This window comes from Diceros bicornis, chromosome 5 (genome assembly GCF_020826845.1).
Source record: "Diceros bicornis minor isolate mBicDic1 chromosome 5, mDicBic1.mat.cur, whole genome shotgun sequence".
NCBI classification, from domain to species: Eukaryota; Metazoa; Chordata; class Mammalia; order Perissodactyla; family Rhinocerotidae; genus Diceros; species Diceros bicornis.
In genome coordinates, this window is record NC_080744.1 from 24,328,343 (window position 1) to 24,347,497 (window position 19,155).

A 19,155-nucleotide genomic window follows, 5' to 3' on the forward strand; every position below is an offset into this window, starting at 1 on the left:
AAAAGTGAAAAAATAATTGCTGCAGTTAAAGGTTTGTAATAAACAGTGGGTGATGGGAGAAGCACAGAGAAGAAAGGGAGGGGAGTTGGGGGGGCGTGCACTGAGGCAGAGATAAATTTGCAATTGAAATTCTTCCCTGAAGAGGAGGAGGGATGGGTTGGGAAGTGGGGAAGAGATTTGCAATTTTAAACAGCTGCCGACCTACCCTCCGCGACCTGGGTCTCACCCACATGCTAGCCCAAAGCTAAGCCCCTTTGGTGTCTAGCTAGGAATCCGCTGTGTCTTTTTGCAGTCCTGGGAAGCAGAAGCTTTGGAGAGAGGATTTGGGGCTTAGGTCTTCCTCCATCATGGCCCAGCCCTCAACGACAGGGCCCAGAGAGGCCCCTCTGGCCCGGCCTCGGTTCTTCCCACCAGGCGGGGCGGTAAAAGAGCCGTGGGCCCCCAGTGTGCGGATGACAGAATGTCAGACCCTCACAAACCTGCACACTTATCCCTCTCCCCCCACAAGGATTCTGTAGGAGGAATACCTTTCTCTCACAACTTCAGAGCTTCTGCTTTCTGGTTATCTGGGATAACCCCTCCCTCCATCTAATTCCTTTACTTCCCTTTTGGTTCTCCAACACGCCACCCCCCCAATCCCCTCCACCCCTTGCCCAGGTGCTGATTTGCATTTTCATTAGCATGCTGATCCAGCCCCACGTGGAGCTCCTTAATGGCTCTGACTTCACGCCTGGCTAGCCCCCCAGTAGGAGGAGGGAAGTGGGGATGGGAGCCCGCAGGCTGGGTAGAGCCAGACCCAGGCCCCATTCCAAATCTTGGAATCTGAAGGTGAAGGTTAGAGGTGGCCCAAGGAAGGAGTGGCCACACCCCTAGCCCTTCCTGGAAGCACTCTAGTCTGAGCACTAAAGGTTTAGTCATTAGGGGTCTGCTGATAGGGAGAACTGGAGAAGACGGAGGCCACTTGGGACAGTGGGACAAGCATGGGATGGGGAGGCATGAGGAACTGGTGAGTTGGAGGGGAGGATCAAGATTAAAAAGTTGGGAGCAGCATAGGAGGCTTGGGGCTTCTGTCAGGTGGAGGGAGCCCAGGAATCCTGATTTCTAGACCTTGGGGGGCTCATTTTGCCTGTCCTGTGTTTGAGGGACAGTCCAGCTGGATGGAGGAGCCCAGGCCACAGCTTTGGGGTACAGCTCTGTGCCCTGCCAATCCTTTTCTAGTTTCACCACCTTACAGCTGTGTAACAATCAGCTGCTCACTAGACCTCTCTGTTTCTTGGCTGCCTCATCTGTAAAACAAGGTTATTGTGAGATTAAATGAGAGAATTGATTAAAGCATTTATCACAGTGCCAGCACCATGGTATATGTACCTTAATAGCTATTAGTAAGATTATTACTGTTAACTTCTTATTTTTTTTATCTCTTTGGGGAGGAGGAGGCTAATCACACACTAGTTATGGTCTTTCAACTGGCCAGGGAAGCTCCCACCCGTTCCACACGCTTGTGACCAGAGATGGCTCTGGAAGGCATCTGAGAGCAGCAGGTGCCTGCAGGCCAGTGGAAATTCACTGTGGCCTCTCTGGCAAGAGGACCTTGACTTAGGGAAATTACCTCTTCAGGTCATGGAAAATCAGAGGGTCTTTCTCAGAGTTCATTCATTCAACAGACATGTATTGACTATGTGGCAGGTATCTTTTTTGGTGCTAATGATGGAGCAATAAATAAAGCAGACAGAGTTCCTGCTCTCATGGAACTTACCTTCTAGAAGGGAGAAATAAGTAAACCAGGAAATAGCAGGTCATGATAAATCTCTGAAGAAAGTAACCCATGGGGCTGTGTTAGCTTCTATAGAGAGGGAAAGCCTGTTGGAAGAACTGATATTGAAGCAGAGACCCGAATGACAAGGAGCAGAGGTCTGAGGGAAGAGCATTCCAGGCAGAGGAAACAGCTTGGGCAAGGCCCTATGGTGGGAATGAACTTGTGTATTTGAGGAACAGAAAGAAGGCCCGTGGGCTGCAGCTAGGCAGCCAGGGGGATGGAGAATAGGTGGGCAGGCATCAGATGAGATGGGCCCTTCTGTAGATCAGAGAAAGGAGTTTGGGTTTTATTCACAGTACAGGGAGAAATTGTTGATGGGTTTTAAACAGAATATAGTATGATTTAGATTTTAAAAGAAGATTCTTTATGATGCCTGAAGTTTGCTTTAAAACAATACAGGAAAAGGAGGAAATGGGTGAGGATATAGATAAACAAGATTGGCTGTGAGTTGGTGACTGTTGAAGCTGGGTGATGAGTACAAAGGGGGTCCTTACATTATTTGGTCTACTTTTATATGTGTCTGGCATTTTTCATAATTGAGAATTAAATGAAAGATCATTCTGGTTGCTGGGTGTAAGAAGACTGGATTGTAGGGGCAGTGGTGGAAACGGAGGCCAATGTGGAGTCCATTGCTTTAGTTCAGGAAAGAGATGATAATGGCTTGGGCCAGGATGGTGCTAGTTGAGATGAAGATAAATGGAGGGATGTGACACATATTTGAAAGGTTGCTGTCAAATTGCATACGGGTAGGGGCAAGAGAAAACCTTCATGTTTTTAGCCTACGCAACCAGATAAATGGTGTATCAATTTTTGATAGGAAAGATGGGGAGGAACCAATTCGGGAAGAAATAAAGAGTTCTGATTTTGGACATGTTAAATTTGAAGCCCGTTAGACACTAAGTGAAGCTTCAAGTTGGCAAATGGGTACCTGAGTTTGGTGCTTAGGGAAGAGGGTGGGGCTGGAGTATGGGGAGGTCAACTGCCTGGCTGGGTGTCTTCTCTGCCACCTCACAGCCCCGCTCTCTCGTGTGCCCCCTGCAGGGTACCGGCTGTCAGGCTGAAATGAACCCCCAGCACTCCTCCGTCTGCCATGGCCACCCTTAACTCATCCTCTACTGCTGGCACCACCCCCTCCCCTGGGCACAATGCCCCGTCCCCGCCTCCGGACACCTCCTCCCCCAGGACCTCCTCTGATCCTGTCACCAAAGATCCCCCTGCTGCCCCTTCCACCTCTGAGAGCATGAGGCCCTCAGAGCCAGGGGGACAGCCCCTGGAGTCAGGCTATGGCCTCATCCCACCAAAGGAGACTGGGGAGCCCCGAGAAGAGCCTGGCTGTGGTGGCTCCCCACCAAAGGACCTGGGGGAAGAAGAGGACAAGGAGCAGGAGGAGGAAGGAGGAGGGCTCCCTCCTGTGGACCTAAGCGACCACTTATTCTTCACAGCTGGTGGTGAGGCCTGCCTAGTGGCCAAGCTGTCCCTGCCAGGTGGCAGTGAACTCCTGTTACCAAAGGGCTTTCCCTGGGGTGAGGCAGGCAGCAAGGAAGAGCCCAGTCTGCCCCTCCTTGCCCACCCGCCCCCCACACACCTCACTGCCCTTCACATCCAACATGGCTTTGACCCAATCCAAGGCTTTAGCTCTTCTGACCAAATTCTGTCCCACGATACCTCAGCGCCATCTCTGGCCGCCTGTGAGGGAAGGGATGGAGCCTTCTGGAGCTACCAGCTGGCTCCAAACCCACCCAGAGATCCCAAAGATGGCCCCATGGAGAACAGGGAGGGAGACCACAGGACACTCTTCTGGCTCTGCCTCCTGTGCCGCCTGGGTTTCAGCAGGCCCCAGGCCTTTAAAGGTCACACACAGTCTCATGGGGTGAAGCTAACCCACGCTCAACACCAGGGCCTGCCAGGCAACCCAGCTGTGCTCCAGGAGGGGGACGAGGGCTGCATGGCCCTCCTAAGCTTTCTGGAACCAAAACTGCCTGCTCGCCCCCCTTTAGAAATTCCCCTTGACAACAGCAGCACAGTGAACATGGAGGTGAATGTAGCCCAGACCGAGGAAGGCCCCTCTGAGGCAGAAGCCCAGGCCCTCATCCTGCCCATGGAAGAAGTCATGGCCCTCAGCCCACCCTCCCCACCCACAGCCCCACCCACCTGGGACCCCAGCCCAACCCAAGCCAAAGAATCGCCAACGGCAGCAGGTGAGGCAGGGCCAGATTGGTTCCCCCCCGAGGGGCAAGAAGAGGATGGAGGGCTCTGCCCCCCACTCAACCAAAGCTCACCCACCTCCAAGGAGGGGGGCACTCTGCCCGCCCCAGTGGGCTCCCCCGAAGACCCCAGCGACCCACCCCAGCCCTATCGCCTTGCTGATGACTACACTCCAGCCCCTGCAGCCTTCCAGGGCCTCAGCCTATCCAGCCACATGTCTCTGCTACACTCGCGCAACTCCTGCAAGACGCTCAAGTGTCCCAAGTGCAACTGGCACTACAAGTACCAACAGACCCTGGACGTGCACATGCGGGAGAAGCACCCTGACAGCAACAGCCAGTGCAGCTACTGCAGCGCGGGGGGCGCCCACCCCCGCCTCGCCCGCGGAGAGAGCTACAACTGCGGCTACAAGCCGTACCGCTGTGACGTCTGCAACTACTCCACCACCACCAAGGGCAACCTCAGCATCCACATGCAGTCGGACAAGCACCTGGCCAACCTGCAGGGCTTCCAGGCGGGGCCTGGAGGACAGGGAAGCCCCCCAGAGGCAGCACTCCCACCCTCCGTGGGGGACAAGGAGCCCAAGACCAAATCGTCCTGGCAGTGCAAGGTGTGCAGCTATGAAACCAACATCTCTCGCAACCTGCGCATCCACATGACCTCCGAGAAGCACATGCAGAATGTCCTCATGCTGCACCAGGGGATGCCGCTGGGTCTGCCACCTGGGCTGGTGGGGCCAGGTCCCCCGCCCCCAGCAGGGGCTGCCCCCGCCACCCCCCCTGAACTCTTCCAGTACTTCGGACCGCAGGCCCTAGGGCAGCCTCAGGCTCCCTTGCCTGGTCCGGGGCTGAGGCCAGACAAGCCCCTGGAAGCCCAGCTGCTTCTCAACGGCTTCCACCACCTCGGAGCGCCTGCCTGCAAGTTCCCCACACCTGGTAAGCTCCCTGGGCTCTCTTCTTCTTTCCCCTTCCCTTCCCCTCCCCAGGGCCAAACTCAATTCCCTGTTTTCTCCCAAGGTCCAGTCTCCCAGGCCCGGCCACTTAGGTAACCCCCGCTCCCCCTCGGCACTATCCTTGTTTACCCACATTCCCACTGAGCAAACCAACCCTGCTGCATTCCTTCCTTGGGCCACTAACCCGGCTCTGTCCCCTAGCCCCTGGCAGCCTCTCCCCGGACGCCCACCTGCCTCAAAATCAGCTCCTGGGCTCCTTGTCCGATGGCCTGCCCACCTCACCACCCCCAGACGACAGCCCCTCCCTGAAGGTGTTCCGCTGCCTCGTGTGCCAGGCCTTCAGCACGGACAACCTGGAGCTGCTGCTCTACCACTGCAGCGTGGGCCGCAGCCTCCCAGAGGCCGAGTGGAAGGAGGTGGCCGGCGACACCCACCGCTGCAAGCTCTGCTGCTACGGCACCCAGCTCAAGGCCAACTTCCAGCTCCACCTCAAGACTGACAAACATGCTCAGAAGTACCAGCTGGCAGCCCACCTGAGGGAGGGGGGCGGGGCCATGGGCACCCCCTCTCCAGTGCCCCTGGGAGATGGTGCTCCTTATGGGTCTGTCCCCCCCCTGCACCTGCGCTGCAACATCTGTGACTTTGAGTCCAACAGCAAGGAGAAGATGCAGCTGCACGCCCGGGGCACAGCCCATGAAGAAAACAGCCAGATCTATAAGGTGAGAGTGGGGCAGGAAGGGTCTGGATTGGAAGGGAATAGCACAGGGCCTTCGGGGAGAGAGAAGAGAAGGGGATGGGGATGGAGTGAGGAGATGCAGACTGGGGAAGTGATGGAAAACCCAGCGAGGCAAAATTGGAGAAAAAGGCAAGTATGCACCACAGTAATAAACTATTTGGAGACAGGTGTAGAGAAAGAGACCAAAGGATGGTGGACTCTGACCAAGTGAATCCAATACTTTATTCAGCTTTTCTGTTGTTTGGGGCTGGAGGGAGGGGTCCGTGTCTGCTCAGTCCATCTTGTCACCAGAAGTTCAAGAGGATGGAACCAGATTCCATTCACAAACTAGGAGGGAGTCCAGGATTGGCAGGAGGAAGAGAAGGAGATTGGGGAGAAAAAGCAATAATACCCAGGTGGTCAAGGAGGAAAAAGGGGGGCTCAAGAGGGTGGAAGGGATGGGTAGGGAGGGGTTGCTGCTGGTCAGGCTCCCTTGCGGGGAAGCAAAGGAGTCCCCTGAGATCTGGAGGCATCCATCTCTTCTGGGCCTGAACAGCCTCTTTCTGTGCTCCCAGTTTCTGCTGGAGATGGAGGGGGCAGCCACTGGGGCAGAGCTGGGGCTGTTCCGCTGCCTGCTGTGTGCGTGGGAGACGCCCTCCCGCCTGGCTGTGCTGCAGCACCTGCGGGCCCCTGCCCACCGGGACGCCCAGGCCCAGCGGCGTCTGCAGCTGCTACAGAGTGGCCCAGCAGCCAAGGAAGGGCTGTCAGCTCTTCAGAGCATCCTGAGCTTCAGCCATGGGCAGCTCCGGACTCCTGGTGAGGAAGAGGGGACTGGAGAGGAAGGGCTGGGCAGGGAGTGTGGCCGGCTCAGGAGCTGAGGGCCGATGAGAAAGTGATACAAGGAGGGAGAAACGGGGCCTGTGAGCAATGGATAGCAAGTGGAAAGGAGCTGCGAAGGGGTGAGAAAGCTGGATTTCAGGAACACTGGGGCTGCGGAGTGAAGGGGGAACAAGAGGCTGTTGGAGGGAAGTGAGGGGTCACCCAGTGATTCTGAATAGTGACCAGTGGCCTAGCAATACTAGGAGGAGTGGTCAGCAGGCTAGCAGCTGGTCAGAAAGGAGAGAGAAAGTAGAAAAACAAAAAAGAATAGAATCTGTTTCGTGCTGGGCCAGGACATGTCGGAAGGAGTTGGGAGCTGTTGGCATGGGCCGAAGGCAGCAGGGATGGGAAGCCCTTGACAGCTCCCCAGCCTCTTCCTGTCTTTTAGGAGGTCTTCAGCCCCAAGGCTGGGCTTAGGGTCCCCCTTAGGCAGCTGAGGTTGTTACCAGCAAAGGCAGAGAATAGCCCACTGGGTGCCATTGATCCAGGGGGTGCAGAAGAGCCCAGCTGTCAGAGGTGGGCAGTGGCATCCAGGCTTTGTAGAGGCCGGCAGTGGGCGAGGATGAGGGCACGGGCAGCAGGAACCAGGAACAGGCAGCATTGACTGGTGCTAATTGAACTGCCAATATGCTGGCTGGAGTTAAGTGCCGGAGGGGCCCAGATCAATAGCTAACGATCCTGGTGTGGGGCTGAATGGAGTTAAGGAACTTTAACACTTTAATTAGCCTGCCACCGAAAATAAATTCCTACACATCTGTCAATTCTTACTTGAGTGGTAATCTCCTCTCCCAGCTTGCCCTGCTCATGGCAGCCGCTTCCATTCAACCTCACCTCCCTTCCCCAGTGCCCCTCCCTCTACATTTCTGGGCTCCCTGCTTCCAGGATCAGTCAAGACAGGGAGCCAAGTTTGGTCCTGTTTCTGCCACCTACTGCTGGACTTGTTTCCTCATCTATAAATGACAGGGGGCTGGACTCACAGAGATGATCTCAGGCCCAACCAGTTCTAACACTGACATTTTTTCCCTCATCCTCTGTATTCCTGTTTGGCGGCTTTTTGCCCTCTCCTGCCTGTTGGTTCATCCATCCATTTTCTCCTCCTGGCTGCTTGTCCTGCTTCCTCTGCCCTACGTCCTCCCTTTCCTGATGCTTCATCCCTTTAAGCTAACTCCCCCTTCATCCTACACAGGGACGGCTCCTGTCATCCCCTTAGCTGAGCCACCCATCCCTGAGAAAGATGCCCAGAACAAGACAGAACAGTTGGGTGAGTTGCTCATCTGGTCCGTTTTCCGCCCATCCCTTGCCCTCCCCGCCCCTCATACATTCTGATGCACATTCTGACCTTCCAGTAATCCAGACACCCAGCAAGTCCTCCTGCACTGAAGGAGCCAAACTGAGGGAAGAGAGGGCTCATCAGAGGGGAAGGGAGGGGGTGCTTCTGCCCTCTTTGAGGACCCAAACCTGGCCGTCCCACTAACCTAGGGTCAGCCCTGCCGAGCCTCCCCTCCCTGTACTAAGTATAGCTCTGTACTTTCCTGCCCTTTCTCCCTTTCCCCAGAGGCCAACCCCCTACCCTGGAAGCTCTCTGCTACAAATCAGGTCATCTTAAGGGCTGAGGGTCTGTGAAAGGAGGAGGGAGGGCTGTCAGAGTCTCTTAATCTCCTCTCCTTTCATCTTCAGCTTCTGAAGAGGCTGAGAACAAGACTGGTCCTCCTGGAGACAGTGCCAACCAGACCACGGTCAGAACTGGGCTCACTGGGCAGAGCAGAGGGGGGTCTAGTTTGACTGAGATCTGCTCACATTCTAAAGGCTGAAATTCTAATCAGTAGAGCTTTACAGACAGAGATTTCAGACTAAAGGTAGACCTCATTTTGTCATGCTGTGACTTATTTCACTGAGAATACAAAATTAAGAAATTCCACCTAGGTCCAGTACATGTGGTCAGCACCATCCAGGGGGCAGAGCTGGCCCTGAGGGGTGAGCACAGAGGGAGATGACAGGAAGGGAGAGCAGGAATTGGAGGGAAAGGGAAAGAGAGAAACTGTTGAGGGTAGGACATATTGGAAGTAGGTGGAGGGAGGAGGGGAGGAGAAGAAAAAAGTGAAGGAATGAAAAGAGTAAGGCAAAAACAAAAAACTAGCTGCCGCCCAGCTCTTCATTCCTGTTAGGAGCAGAGAGACGACTAGACATGGTGTTCATCACCTGCAGAAAGCCCTGAGCCTGCAAGAACTGTCCTGGCACCTCCTTCCTGAGGGTATCTACCCCAGATGCTTCTCCGAGACAATGAGCCCTGCACATCTCCAGGTCTCCAGGGCTCCGGCCTCTGCCCGACCTAGGCAGGACCAGGAGTAGTTTCGCTCTGTGGCCTGGAAGTGATTCTGAGGGGATTCCCAGCCTTTGGTCTTGAGATGCCATCCTGTGCCTCAGAGCTCTCCAAACTGGGCTGCCATCTGCCGTATTACTGCATTCCTGCACACTGCTGCAGGAACGGTAATGTCCTCAGTCCCTCCTTCCTAACTCCTGTCCCTCCTACAGACCTACGCCAGCTGTCGGTTCCTGGGGCTAGGTGCATTAAGATGAGCATCTGGGTACCTTTCCTTTATGGCCATCTCCACCCCTGCGCACGGGCCTGGACCAATGGCACGGGGCAGGAGAGGAAATGAGCCAAGGAGACAAAAAATGCAGGCTGGAGGTCAGGCAGTCAGGTGACTATGGCGGAAACGGGCCTCTTGCGGCCCCTCCCCAGGCTCCCCAGCCCCACCCCTCTGGAGGTGTGGGTGGGAATGCACCAGCAGAGCCAGGCCAGAATTTTCCTGGGCCACTAGGGGAGCTGTGGCGTTTGTTTACATTAAGAAGGGAAGGAAAAAAAAGGAAGGAAGGAAAACAAAGTGGGAGCTGCTGAGCCTCTGAGGGAAAATGAGCTGGCTTCTGAGCAGACAGGTAGGGAGGGCCCCTCTTCAGGAGACACTTAGTTCAGGGACCTCGAGAGGCAGAGTGGGCAGGGATGAGGAAGGCTCTGGGTCCAGGAAGTGCCAGAGGGAAAGGGAGCCATTTCACAGAGAAGAGATAGGCAGGGTGGGGGTGGGTAAGAAAACTAAATCCGGGGAGGTAGGTACAGGGCCATACTGTCAGCTGGAGAAGTGAGTAGGCAGCAGAGACAGACAGACCAAGGAAAGACAGAGGCCAGGATGAAAGGAGAGAGCCGGACAAAGAAGGAAGGCAGGGTGGCGGCCTAGCCTAGGCCTTTGTCCCACTCAGAGGGAAAGAAGGGAGGAGGCAGCTTTCAGGACTCTGGCTGGGTCCGTGGTGATGCCTTCCTATCAGGCTCACTCCTAAATTGCGAGTAGGGGATTGTGCTGTGTCCAGGAATGCAAAGAGCTGAGTGATGGTGGGTCCCACCCTTCCCTGATACCTCCTGCACTGCCCATGTGCCCCCAGGTATTCTGCTGTCCATACTGCAGCTTCCTGAGCCCAGAGTCCGACCAGGTGAGGGCTCATGCACTCTCCCAGCATGCAGTGCAGCCCAAGTACAGGTGCCCACTGTGCCAGGAGCAGCTGGTGGGCCGGCCTGCCCTGCACTTCCACCTTAGCCACCTGCACAACGTGGTGCCCGAGTGTGTTGAGAAGCTGCTGCTTGTGGTGAGTACAGGCTGGGTGAGGACCCATCTGGGGAGCCCTGTCAGGGCCGGGCAGGAGGGGAGGAAGAGGCAGGGGGTTCCAGGCAAGTGTGTGTGTTGGGGGGAGGTGTTGGTGAAGGAACAGCATTTCACAGATTTCAAGGTGGATTTTAGAGATGGAGGGAACCTCAGAACTGAGCTTGTCTAGCTGCCTCTCCTTGCCAGCGAAGAAGTTAAGCATTTCTTTCACCTCCATTCAGTCCTGGGAAGAGCTGTTCAACAGCAAAACCTAGGCTGCCAGGCAGGAGACGTGGCCGCCCAGGCCCTCTCCTCTGTAGGAGAAGCAGAAGTCAGGTGGGAGGTTTGTCCAGAGAGGAGGCTGGAACCCTGGGAAGGGGCTGGGCACAGGTGCAGAGCGGGGTGGGGGGGGGGGGTCAAGAGCAGCGGGGGGCGGCAGTGAGGAAGTCACTGGGATTTCTTCCACTACAGGCCACAACTATAGAGATGACCTTTACGACCAAAGTGCTGCCTGGGCCCACTCTAGGCCCTCTGGTGGATGACCCAGAGCCCCCCGCTCCCAAGCCAGAGCCTGCACCCAGCAGAGACCAGGCAGCAGGTAAGGAAAGGGATGGCAAACCTCACAAGGTGGCAGGAAAGGGGATCCAGGCTCTGTGGACCAAGAAGGTCTGAAGACACTGAGGCAAGGGTCATTGCCCTAGACATTGAGTTGGGGTGGGGGGGGGTGTCTGCCTTAGGCAAAGTTTCCTTCTCACTGCACCCTTCTCTCTCCCCTAGAAGGCCCTCACCTGACCCCAGAAGCCAGTCCCGATCCTCTTCCTGAGCCTCCCCAGCCCTCAGCCGAGGTGCCAGACAACCCCCGGGGAAGCCCTGACCAACCCCCTTCTCCAGCCCCATCTCCAGCCCCTTGGCCTGATGCCCAAGCTGAAGAAATGGCTCCTCCGCCCGCCATGGCTGAGGAGGAAGAGGGAACTGTCGGGGAGCCCCGCCCTGCAGAGCCAGCTCCAGTTGACTCTCGTCACCCTCTGACTTATCGGAAGACCACCAACTTTGCCCTGGACAAGTTTCTCGACCCTGCCCGGCCCTATAAGTGCACAGTGTGTAAGGAGTCCTTCACGCAGAAGAATATCCTCCTGGTTCATTATAACTCTGTCTCCCACCTGCACAAGATGAAGAAGGCTGCCATTGACCCCTCTGGCCCTGCCCGGGGAGAGGCTGGCGCCACGCCTACCACCTCTTCTGCCACAGACAAGCCCTTTAAGTGCACAGTCTGCCGAGTCTCCTACAACCAGAGCTCCACTCTGGAGATCCACATGCGCTCGGTTCTGCACCAGACTCGCTCTCGGGGGGCCAAGACTGACGCCAAGGCTGAGGGGCCAGAGCGCGGCCAAGAAGAGCCCAAGGAAGGCGAGACTGAGCGGGAGCTGGGCAATGAGAAGAAGGGCCCCGACCCCAGTGGCTTCATATCTGGATTGCCCTTCCTGTCCCCTCCCCCGCCTCCTTTGGACCTGCATCGATTCCCAGCGCCCCTCTTCACCCCACCAGTCCTGCCCCCCTTCCCTCTGGTGCCCGAATCACTGCTTAAGCTCCAGCAGCAGCAGCTTCTCCTGCCCTTCTACCTCCATGACCTCAAGGTGGGGCCCAAGCTGGCACTGGCTGGGCCTGCGCCCCTGCTGTCCCTGCCAGCTGCCACCCCTCCTCCCCCACCCCCACCCCCTAAGGCCGAGCTGGCTGAGCGAGAGTGGGAGCGGCCTCCCGTGGCCGAAGAGGGGAATGAGGCAGCGCCCACCTCACCTCCCAACCCAACGCCCAACGAAGCAGCCCGCACTGCAGCCAAAGCCCTTCTAGAAAACTTCGGGTTTGAGCTGGTGATCCAGTACAATGAAGGGAAGCAGGCTGTGCCGCCTCCCCCAACCCCGCCCCCACCAGAGGCCCTGGGGGGTGGGGACAAGCTGGCCTGCAGGGCCTGTGGGAAACTCTTCTCCAATATGCTTATCCTCAAGACACACGAGGAGCATGTCCACCGCCACTTTCTGCCCTTTGAAGCCCTGAGCCGTTATGCTGCTCAGTTTCGAAAGAGCTATGACAGCCTATACCCACCCCCTGCAGAGCCCCCTAAACCACCTGATGGGTCTCTGGATTCACCTGCTCCCCAGCTGGGCCCCACCTGCCTGGTCCCAGAGCCTGAGGCAGCAGGGGGCCATCCCCCTGAGGAGCGAAGCCGGGCAGGAGGACGCTGGCCCCCTGAGGAGGAAGAAAGCTCCAGAGGGAATCTTCCTCCCCTAGTGCCTGCAGGCCGCCGGTTCTCCAGAACCAAGTTCACAGAGTTCCAAACCCAAGCCCTGCAGTCTTTCTTTGAGACCAGTGCCTACCCCAAGGATGGAGAGGTGGAGCGGCTCGCAAGTCTCTTAGGCCTGGCTAGCCGTGTGGTGGTAGTGTGGTTCCAGAATGCCCGCCAGAAAGCACGCAAAAATGCCATCGAGGGTGGGCCTGTGCCAACCGGAGGCGGCACTGGGGGAGCCTCCAGCTGCAGGCGCTGCTATGCCACCTTCTCCTGTGTTTTTGAGTTGGTGCGGCACCTCAAGAAATGCTATGATGACCAGCCTCCTGAGGAGGAGGAGGAAGAGGCAGAGAGGGGGGAAGAGGAGGAAGAGGGGGAGGAGGAAGATGCAGAGGAGGAACAGGGCCTGGAACCCCGAGCAGCACTTGAGGGCCCATCACCAGAACCTCCAAACCAGGAAGAGCTGAGCCAAGCAGAGGCGACAAAACCAGGAGGCAAAGAGCCTGAAGGGAGGGCCCCTCCCTCGCCTTCTCCAGTCCACACCTGTGACCAGTGCCCCATGTCTTTCCCCAGCCAGGACCTCCTAACCAGTCACCGCCGGCTACATTTCCTGCCATCTGCGCAGCCCAGCCCTGCCTCCCACCTCCTAGATCTGCCCTTGCTAGTGTTTGGGGAGCGAAACCCCATGATGGCAGGCACTCCACCAGTGCCAGGGCCACCCCTCAAACGGAAGCACGAGGACGGCAGCCTGTCCCCCACGGGCAGTGAAGCAGGGGGTGGAGGGGAGGGTGAACCCCCCAGGGACAAGCGCCTGCGCACCACTATCCTGCCTGAGCAGCTGGAGATCCTGTACCGTTGGTACATGCAGGACTCCAACCCGACGCGCAAGATGCTCGACTGCATCTCCGAGGAGGTGGGGCTCAAAAAGCGAGTAGTACAGGTCTGGTTCCAGAATACCAGGGCCCGGGAGAGGAAAGGCCAATTTCGAAGCACCCCTGGGGGAGTGCCCAATCCGGCAGTCAAGCCCCCTGTCACCTCTACCCCTGCACCCTTCCCCAAGTTCAGCCTCTTGTTGGGCAAGGTGGATGATGGGACTGGAAGGGAAGCCCCAAAGAGGGAAGCACCTGCTTTTCCCTATCCCACGGTCACCCCTGCTGCCAGGCCCCTGCCTTTCCTGCCACCTGGGAAAGAGGCCACCACCCCAACACCAGAGCCACCTCTACCTCTCCCACCTCCCCCTCCACCCAGTGAGGACGAGGGCCCAGAGGAACCATCTAAGGCTTCTCCAGAGAGTGAGGCTTGCAGTCCATCTGCAGGGGATCTAAGCGATTCGTCTGCTTCCAGCCTGGCTGAACCAGAGTCCCCTGGGGCTGGAGGGACCAGTGGGGGACCAGGAGGTGGGGCCGGGGTTCCAGATGGAATGGGGCAGCGGCGCTACAGGACCCAGATGAGCAGCCTGCAGTTGAAGATCATGAAAGCCTGTTATGAAGCGTACCGCACCCCCACCATGCAAGAGTGTGAGGTGCTGGGGGAGGAGATTGGGTTGCCTAAGAGAGTCATCCAGGTCTGGTTCCAGAATGCTCGTGCCAAGGAAAAGAAGGCCAAACTGCAGGGGGCAGCGGTTGGTGGGGCTGGGGGCAGCAGTGAGGGGTCTTTGGGAGCTCAGCGCACCGACTGCCCCTACTGTGATGTCAAGTATGATTTCTATGTCTCCTGCCGAGGCCATCTCTTTTCCCGCCAGCACCTGGCCAAGCTCAAGGAGGCGGTCAGAGCCCAGCTGAAGAGTGAAAGCAAGTGCTACGACTTGGCCCTGGCACCCGAGGCCCCCCCGGCTCCCAAGGCCCCACCTGCCACCACACCTGCCTCTATGCCCCTTGGGGCTGCCCCGGCCCTGCCTCGCCTGGCCCCGGTCCTCTTGTCCAGCCCAGCTTTGGCCCAGCCCCCGCTGGGCAGCTTGGCTCCTTTCAATTCAGGTGAGTGGGAGGTTGGGAGAAGTTGAACTTGAGAGAGCATCTCCCTCTAATGACATGCCCTTCTTTTTCCTTCTTGATCTTCCCATCTCCAGTCTCCTCCTGTGGCCTTCCTTTGTTTCAGGCTCTTGAGGGAGAGAAGGGAGGGAAGGGAGCATGGAGGCTAGGTGCTGGGAATGGGTGAGTGTGTGGCTGGAGGTTGCCTACAGTAAGAAGGATGATGGGGCCAGGAGGTAGCTAATCCCTCACCACTCCTTTCATCTTCCTAGGCCCTGCAGCCTCCTCAGGCCTCCTTGGCCTTGCCACTTCGGTCCTGCCTGCTACCACAGTGGTCCAGACTCCTGGCCCAGGCTGCCCCTTACCTCAGAGACCTGTGCCCGACGAAACCAACCCCTCCACAGCAGGCACCACTGACCCTGCCCCAGGCCTGCCTACTGAGCCCTCTGGGGACAAGGTCTCTGGTGAGCAAAAGCCAGTTGCAGCCCCCACCAGCTCCTCCACTGATGCCCTCAAGAACCTCAAAGCATTGAAGGCCACTGTCCCAGCCCTGTTGGGGGGCCAATTCCTGCCCTTCCCATTTCCCCCTGCAGGAGGGGCCACACTGCCAACTGTCTTTGGCCCCCAGTTACAGGGGTCCTACTTCCAACAGCTCTATGGCATGAAGAAGGGGCTATTTCCCATGAACCCTGTGATACCTCAGACCCTCATCGGACTGCTCCCCAATGCCCTCCTCCAGCCACCACCCCAGCCCCCCGAACCCACAGCCACAGCGCCTCCAAAGCCTCCTGAACTGCCCGCTCCAGGGGAGGGGGAGGCCGGGGAGGCCGATGAGCTGCTGACAGGCAGCACTGGCATCTCCACCGTGGATGTGACCCACCGCTACCTGTGCCGCCAGTGCAAGATGGCATTTGACGGGGAGGCCCTGGCCACTGCTCACCAGAGATCCTTCTGCTTCTTTGGGCGGGGCTCTGGGGGTTCCGTGCCCCCCCCACTGCGGGTGCCCATCTGTACCTACCACTGCCTGGCATGTGAGGTGCTGCTGAGTGGGCGTGAAGCCCTGGCCTCCCACCTGCGCTCCTCAGCCCACAGGCGTAAGGCGGCCCCGCCCCCAGGGGGCCCACCCATCACTGTCACCAACGCCGCCACCGCTGCCACGGCTGCTGTGGCTTTTGCCAAAGAGGAAGCAAGATTACCTCACACGGACTCCAACCCAAAAACTACTACTACCTCTACACTTCTAGCTTTATAAACAGATAAACCAAGATGGGGGGAGAGGGGAGGGCCTCAGGGCTCCCTCTCTGACCCCAAGGGGTGTTTGGTGGAAGCTCAAATCCCTCACCCCAACCCTCGGCTCCGCCCACCTCACGGGAATCTTTCAATTCCCACTCTCAGTGGGCTTCACACACCCCAACTCCAGCAGAGTCCTGCCTCCTCCCCAACCCCACAAACACGCTGATCCTCCTGTAACTCCTTGCCCCTAGTCTTCACAGACACACCCATCTTGTCATCCTGATTATTCATTCATGTCTGCCCTGCCCACCATACACATAATCTATTCTTGGCTCCACCTGCCTACAACCTTCTCCCCACTGAATTCCCAGTCAGCCCCTAACTCCTATAAACACACATGCAAATACATGTTATCCCATGCTGTTCCACTCACTGAGAAAACACCAAAAAAAGAAAAAAGAAGAAAGGAAAAAGAAAACCCAAGACAAAGAAGGGGGAAGGAAAAGAAACTCTGCCACTCCCCCTTCTCCTTCCTACCCTCCTTGTCTAGAGCGCCATACCGCTCACAAACTCTTTCCAAATACCCAGTTGGCTCCCAAGGTTGGAGCCTGGGAGGGGCAGGGAGCCCACAAAACTCTAACCAAACTGGAGGTTCGCAGGGGAGAAGGGCTCCCAGCTCTCTCTCCCCACACTCCTCCCTTCTAACCTTCTCCTCGCCTGACAGGGGAGCCCCTGCGGCCTGGACTCTAGGGGAAGCCGCCGCCAGGAACCCCTCTGCCAACCCCCACCCTGCACCCTGGGAACTGCAGTAACTTATTCTCAAAGGCTTTAAACACAGAGATCCTCTCAGCAGCCGTGGGCCCGCCCCTTGTCCCAGCCCTGCCATGTGGGGGTCCAGCCTCCGGGACCAGCGCTGCCCACCAACGGCAAATCCAAAGTTTTTTTAAAAAAAACTGAAACACACACACAACCAAAAAAATGAGAGCAAGAGAGAGCACGCGCGCACAGTGCACAGGAGAGAAAGATGGAGAGACCAGAGGAATGAACTAAAGAAAAAAAAGCATAAACTTGGGAAATACAGAAAAAAAAAAAAAAACTGAAAACTCGCCCATCAAACAAGTGGTTTTTTTTCCTGTTTCTGTCACTTTCCCCCCCAATTTAAGGGTTTCTTTAAACCACCTCGTCTTTGGAAGATCAAGTGGCTTTAAGTCCTTGCATGGGTGCGGTGACCCTCAAGACTGAAAGCAGAGCAGCCCTGCCTTGGCCGTGTCCAGCCTCAGAGGCAGGAATGGGGAGAAGAGCCTGGAGACTGGGGAGAGACACATCCTTGCCCCCTGAATTGAGTATTTATCAGGACAGGTAACATCCCCTCATTCCCAGCTGTGAGTCAGAAAAGTCACTGTCACCAAAAGTATCTTGGCGGTCCCAGGAGGAAAGGGGTGGACGGGGCATTTGGTTTCTGAATCTTGGGTACGCTTCCCTTTTGGTAGCTAACCACCATGTCCTCTCATGTGTTCCTTTCACAACCCTATTCCTGCTTCCCTTCCTAGTGGCCCCTTCACATTTCCGGTCACTTCTGGAACCTCTTTGCCTTTGCAGGGACCCTTGTTCCCATCTGTGTTCTTCCCTGCATCCTCTGCCCCAGCCCAGCTCCTCCAGTAAGCAGCAGCTGCTGGGGGCACCCCCAAAGGAGTCAGGACCTGTCCATGAGGTTCATGGGGGTCTAGAGCTGATGACGACTGAGGGGATGGGTAGGCAAGGAGATGACTGAAGCATAAGGTAAATCTTTGTAGTGTGACATCACCAAGGAACCAAGAGAAGAGGAATGAGCTAGAAGAGGGTTTCCTACGCTAACCTAATTGTTTCTGTAACAGGTCACTGTGGCAACCCCCAAGCCCAGCTAAGTGGCACAGGGTGGAGAAGTAGGTGTTTTATTTCAGCAAAGAAAAGCCTGCAAAAATTTCCCAGCCCTCCAGAGGGTTTCTCCTACTACCCTTGCCCCTAAGACCTCCCCTTTCAAGGTCTTTCTCCCTTCAGGCTTCTTCTACCACCATTATCCATTTCATACACACACAGAAATTCAGCCAGCCCTGGGATTTAGATTTCCTGGTCTATGTGTCACTCCACTCTGTGAACATGTTCCTACCGAAGCAGTAGCTCATGTGCAGAAAAGATGGGTTGGGAGAGAGGGGGAGGGAAAACTCAGCTCAGCCCCCCGTCCCCATATGTTTTGTGAATCTTGCTTCCGGTCCCATTCATTTCTAAAAAGCTCCAACTTTAGCAAACTGGGGTGGGGTGGAATTAGTTATTCTGATGATGCCAAAAATACCAGTTACAGATGCAGACAAGAGGAGAGAAACTGCCCTACTGCGGGCTCACTCTTCCTGCCACCTCTCCCCGCCTCTCAACATCTCTCTTGCACCCTGCCCTCCCTGTCCCTTTCTCTCTCCTGTTGAAATTCTGTGTATAAAGCTATTTTCTTAGCAGCATGTGTATGAGGAAAGAAGCTTTTTCACTCTGTGCTCCGGGAATGTGACTTGTATATAAAAGTTGAAAACACAAAAAAAGAAAAAAAAAAATAGGAGAAAAAGAGGAAACGTTTTAAAGAAAACCTTGGCAAACACCAGGAATAGGATCATTAGAGGTGTGGTGTCATGCATTTTAGGCATTTACAGCCAGGGTAGGTTTGCTTTGGCTTGAACTATGAATACTTTCATTGGGAGTTAATACAGCCAGAAATACTGCCTCCTCTTGCCCTCCAACATATTCTCTTACACCCATATACTCTGGCCTGTATATTCACAGTAGTAGACAGGAGCTGACTCTAAGCAACTGTCCTTACCAGGAACCCTGTAATATAGGGGACAAGAGAGCCTGGCTGCCTCTGCTGACTTAGGTCAATCAGTGTGCTTCTGGAGGGTGCACCATTCCATAGCCCCAGTGGCTGGAAGCATTCCTCCCCAACCCCTTTCTCAGACCGGAAGTCCTCAGCAGCAACACTCCCACTCCAGAGATGCACAATGCACCATTCTGGTGGACAGAGGGCTGAGTCAGCATGGGCCTACGCCAAACGCTAGAGGTGAACACCAGGGCACCTGGGGTACTTCACATCACTTCTCCTGGGGAGTAGTAGACCCAACTCAAGCGCCTGGTACATCAACACCTATCTTGTAGTACACCCCCTACTCCCCGACAACCCTAAAGTGAGCCTGAATGAGTGGCTCTTAAGATGGGTCTTCCATGGCTTGGGGCAAAGGCCTAGAGTTTCCGACATACATGGGTCCTAAAGCATCCAAATTCTGGTCCACCTACTCACTGCCAGGGTCAGTACCAGGAGGCAGAAGGCAGAAATGAGCTTGGCTGTTTTTGCTGTAAACTAGCATCTGTGTGAGGATGGCTTAAGGTACCCAGTTCTCAACTAGGAACAAAAATCAAAGTCTGGTAGGAGAATATGAGAAAATCTGAAGCTTTAGTG

At 56.2% G+C, this 19,155-nt stretch overlaps 1 protein-coding gene across 2 annotated transcripts in view; it reads left to right on the forward strand.

Annotated features, from left to right (window-relative positions):
• ZFHX2 (zinc finger homeobox 2) overlaps positions 1 to 18,468 on the forward strand; it is a 30,891-nt gene extending 12,423 nt beyond the window's left edge. For both annotated transcript variants that reach the window (XM_058540903.1, XM_058540902.1), the window contains 9 exons: positions 2,858 to 4,956; positions 5,175 to 5,692; positions 6,264 to 6,504; positions 7,754 to 7,828; positions 8,245 to 8,303; positions 10,003 to 10,203; positions 10,671 to 10,797; positions 10,977 to 14,453; positions 14,720 to 18,468. In XM_058540903.1, coding sequence (XP_058396886.1) covers positions 2,907 to 4,956; positions 5,175 to 5,692; positions 6,264 to 6,504; positions 7,754 to 7,828; positions 8,245 to 8,303; positions 10,003 to 10,203; positions 10,671 to 10,797; positions 10,977 to 14,453; positions 14,720 to 15,699 — 7,728 coding nt within the window. In that variant the 5' untranslated portion in view covers positions 2,858 to 2,906 and the 3' untranslated portion in view covers positions 15,700 to 18,468. The remainder of the gene's footprint in view (positions 1 to 2,857; positions 4,957 to 5,174; positions 5,693 to 6,263; positions 6,505 to 7,753; positions 7,829 to 8,244; positions 8,304 to 10,002; positions 10,204 to 10,670; positions 10,798 to 10,976; positions 14,454 to 14,719) is intronic.
• Positions 18,469 to 19,155: the final 687 nt, after the last annotated feature.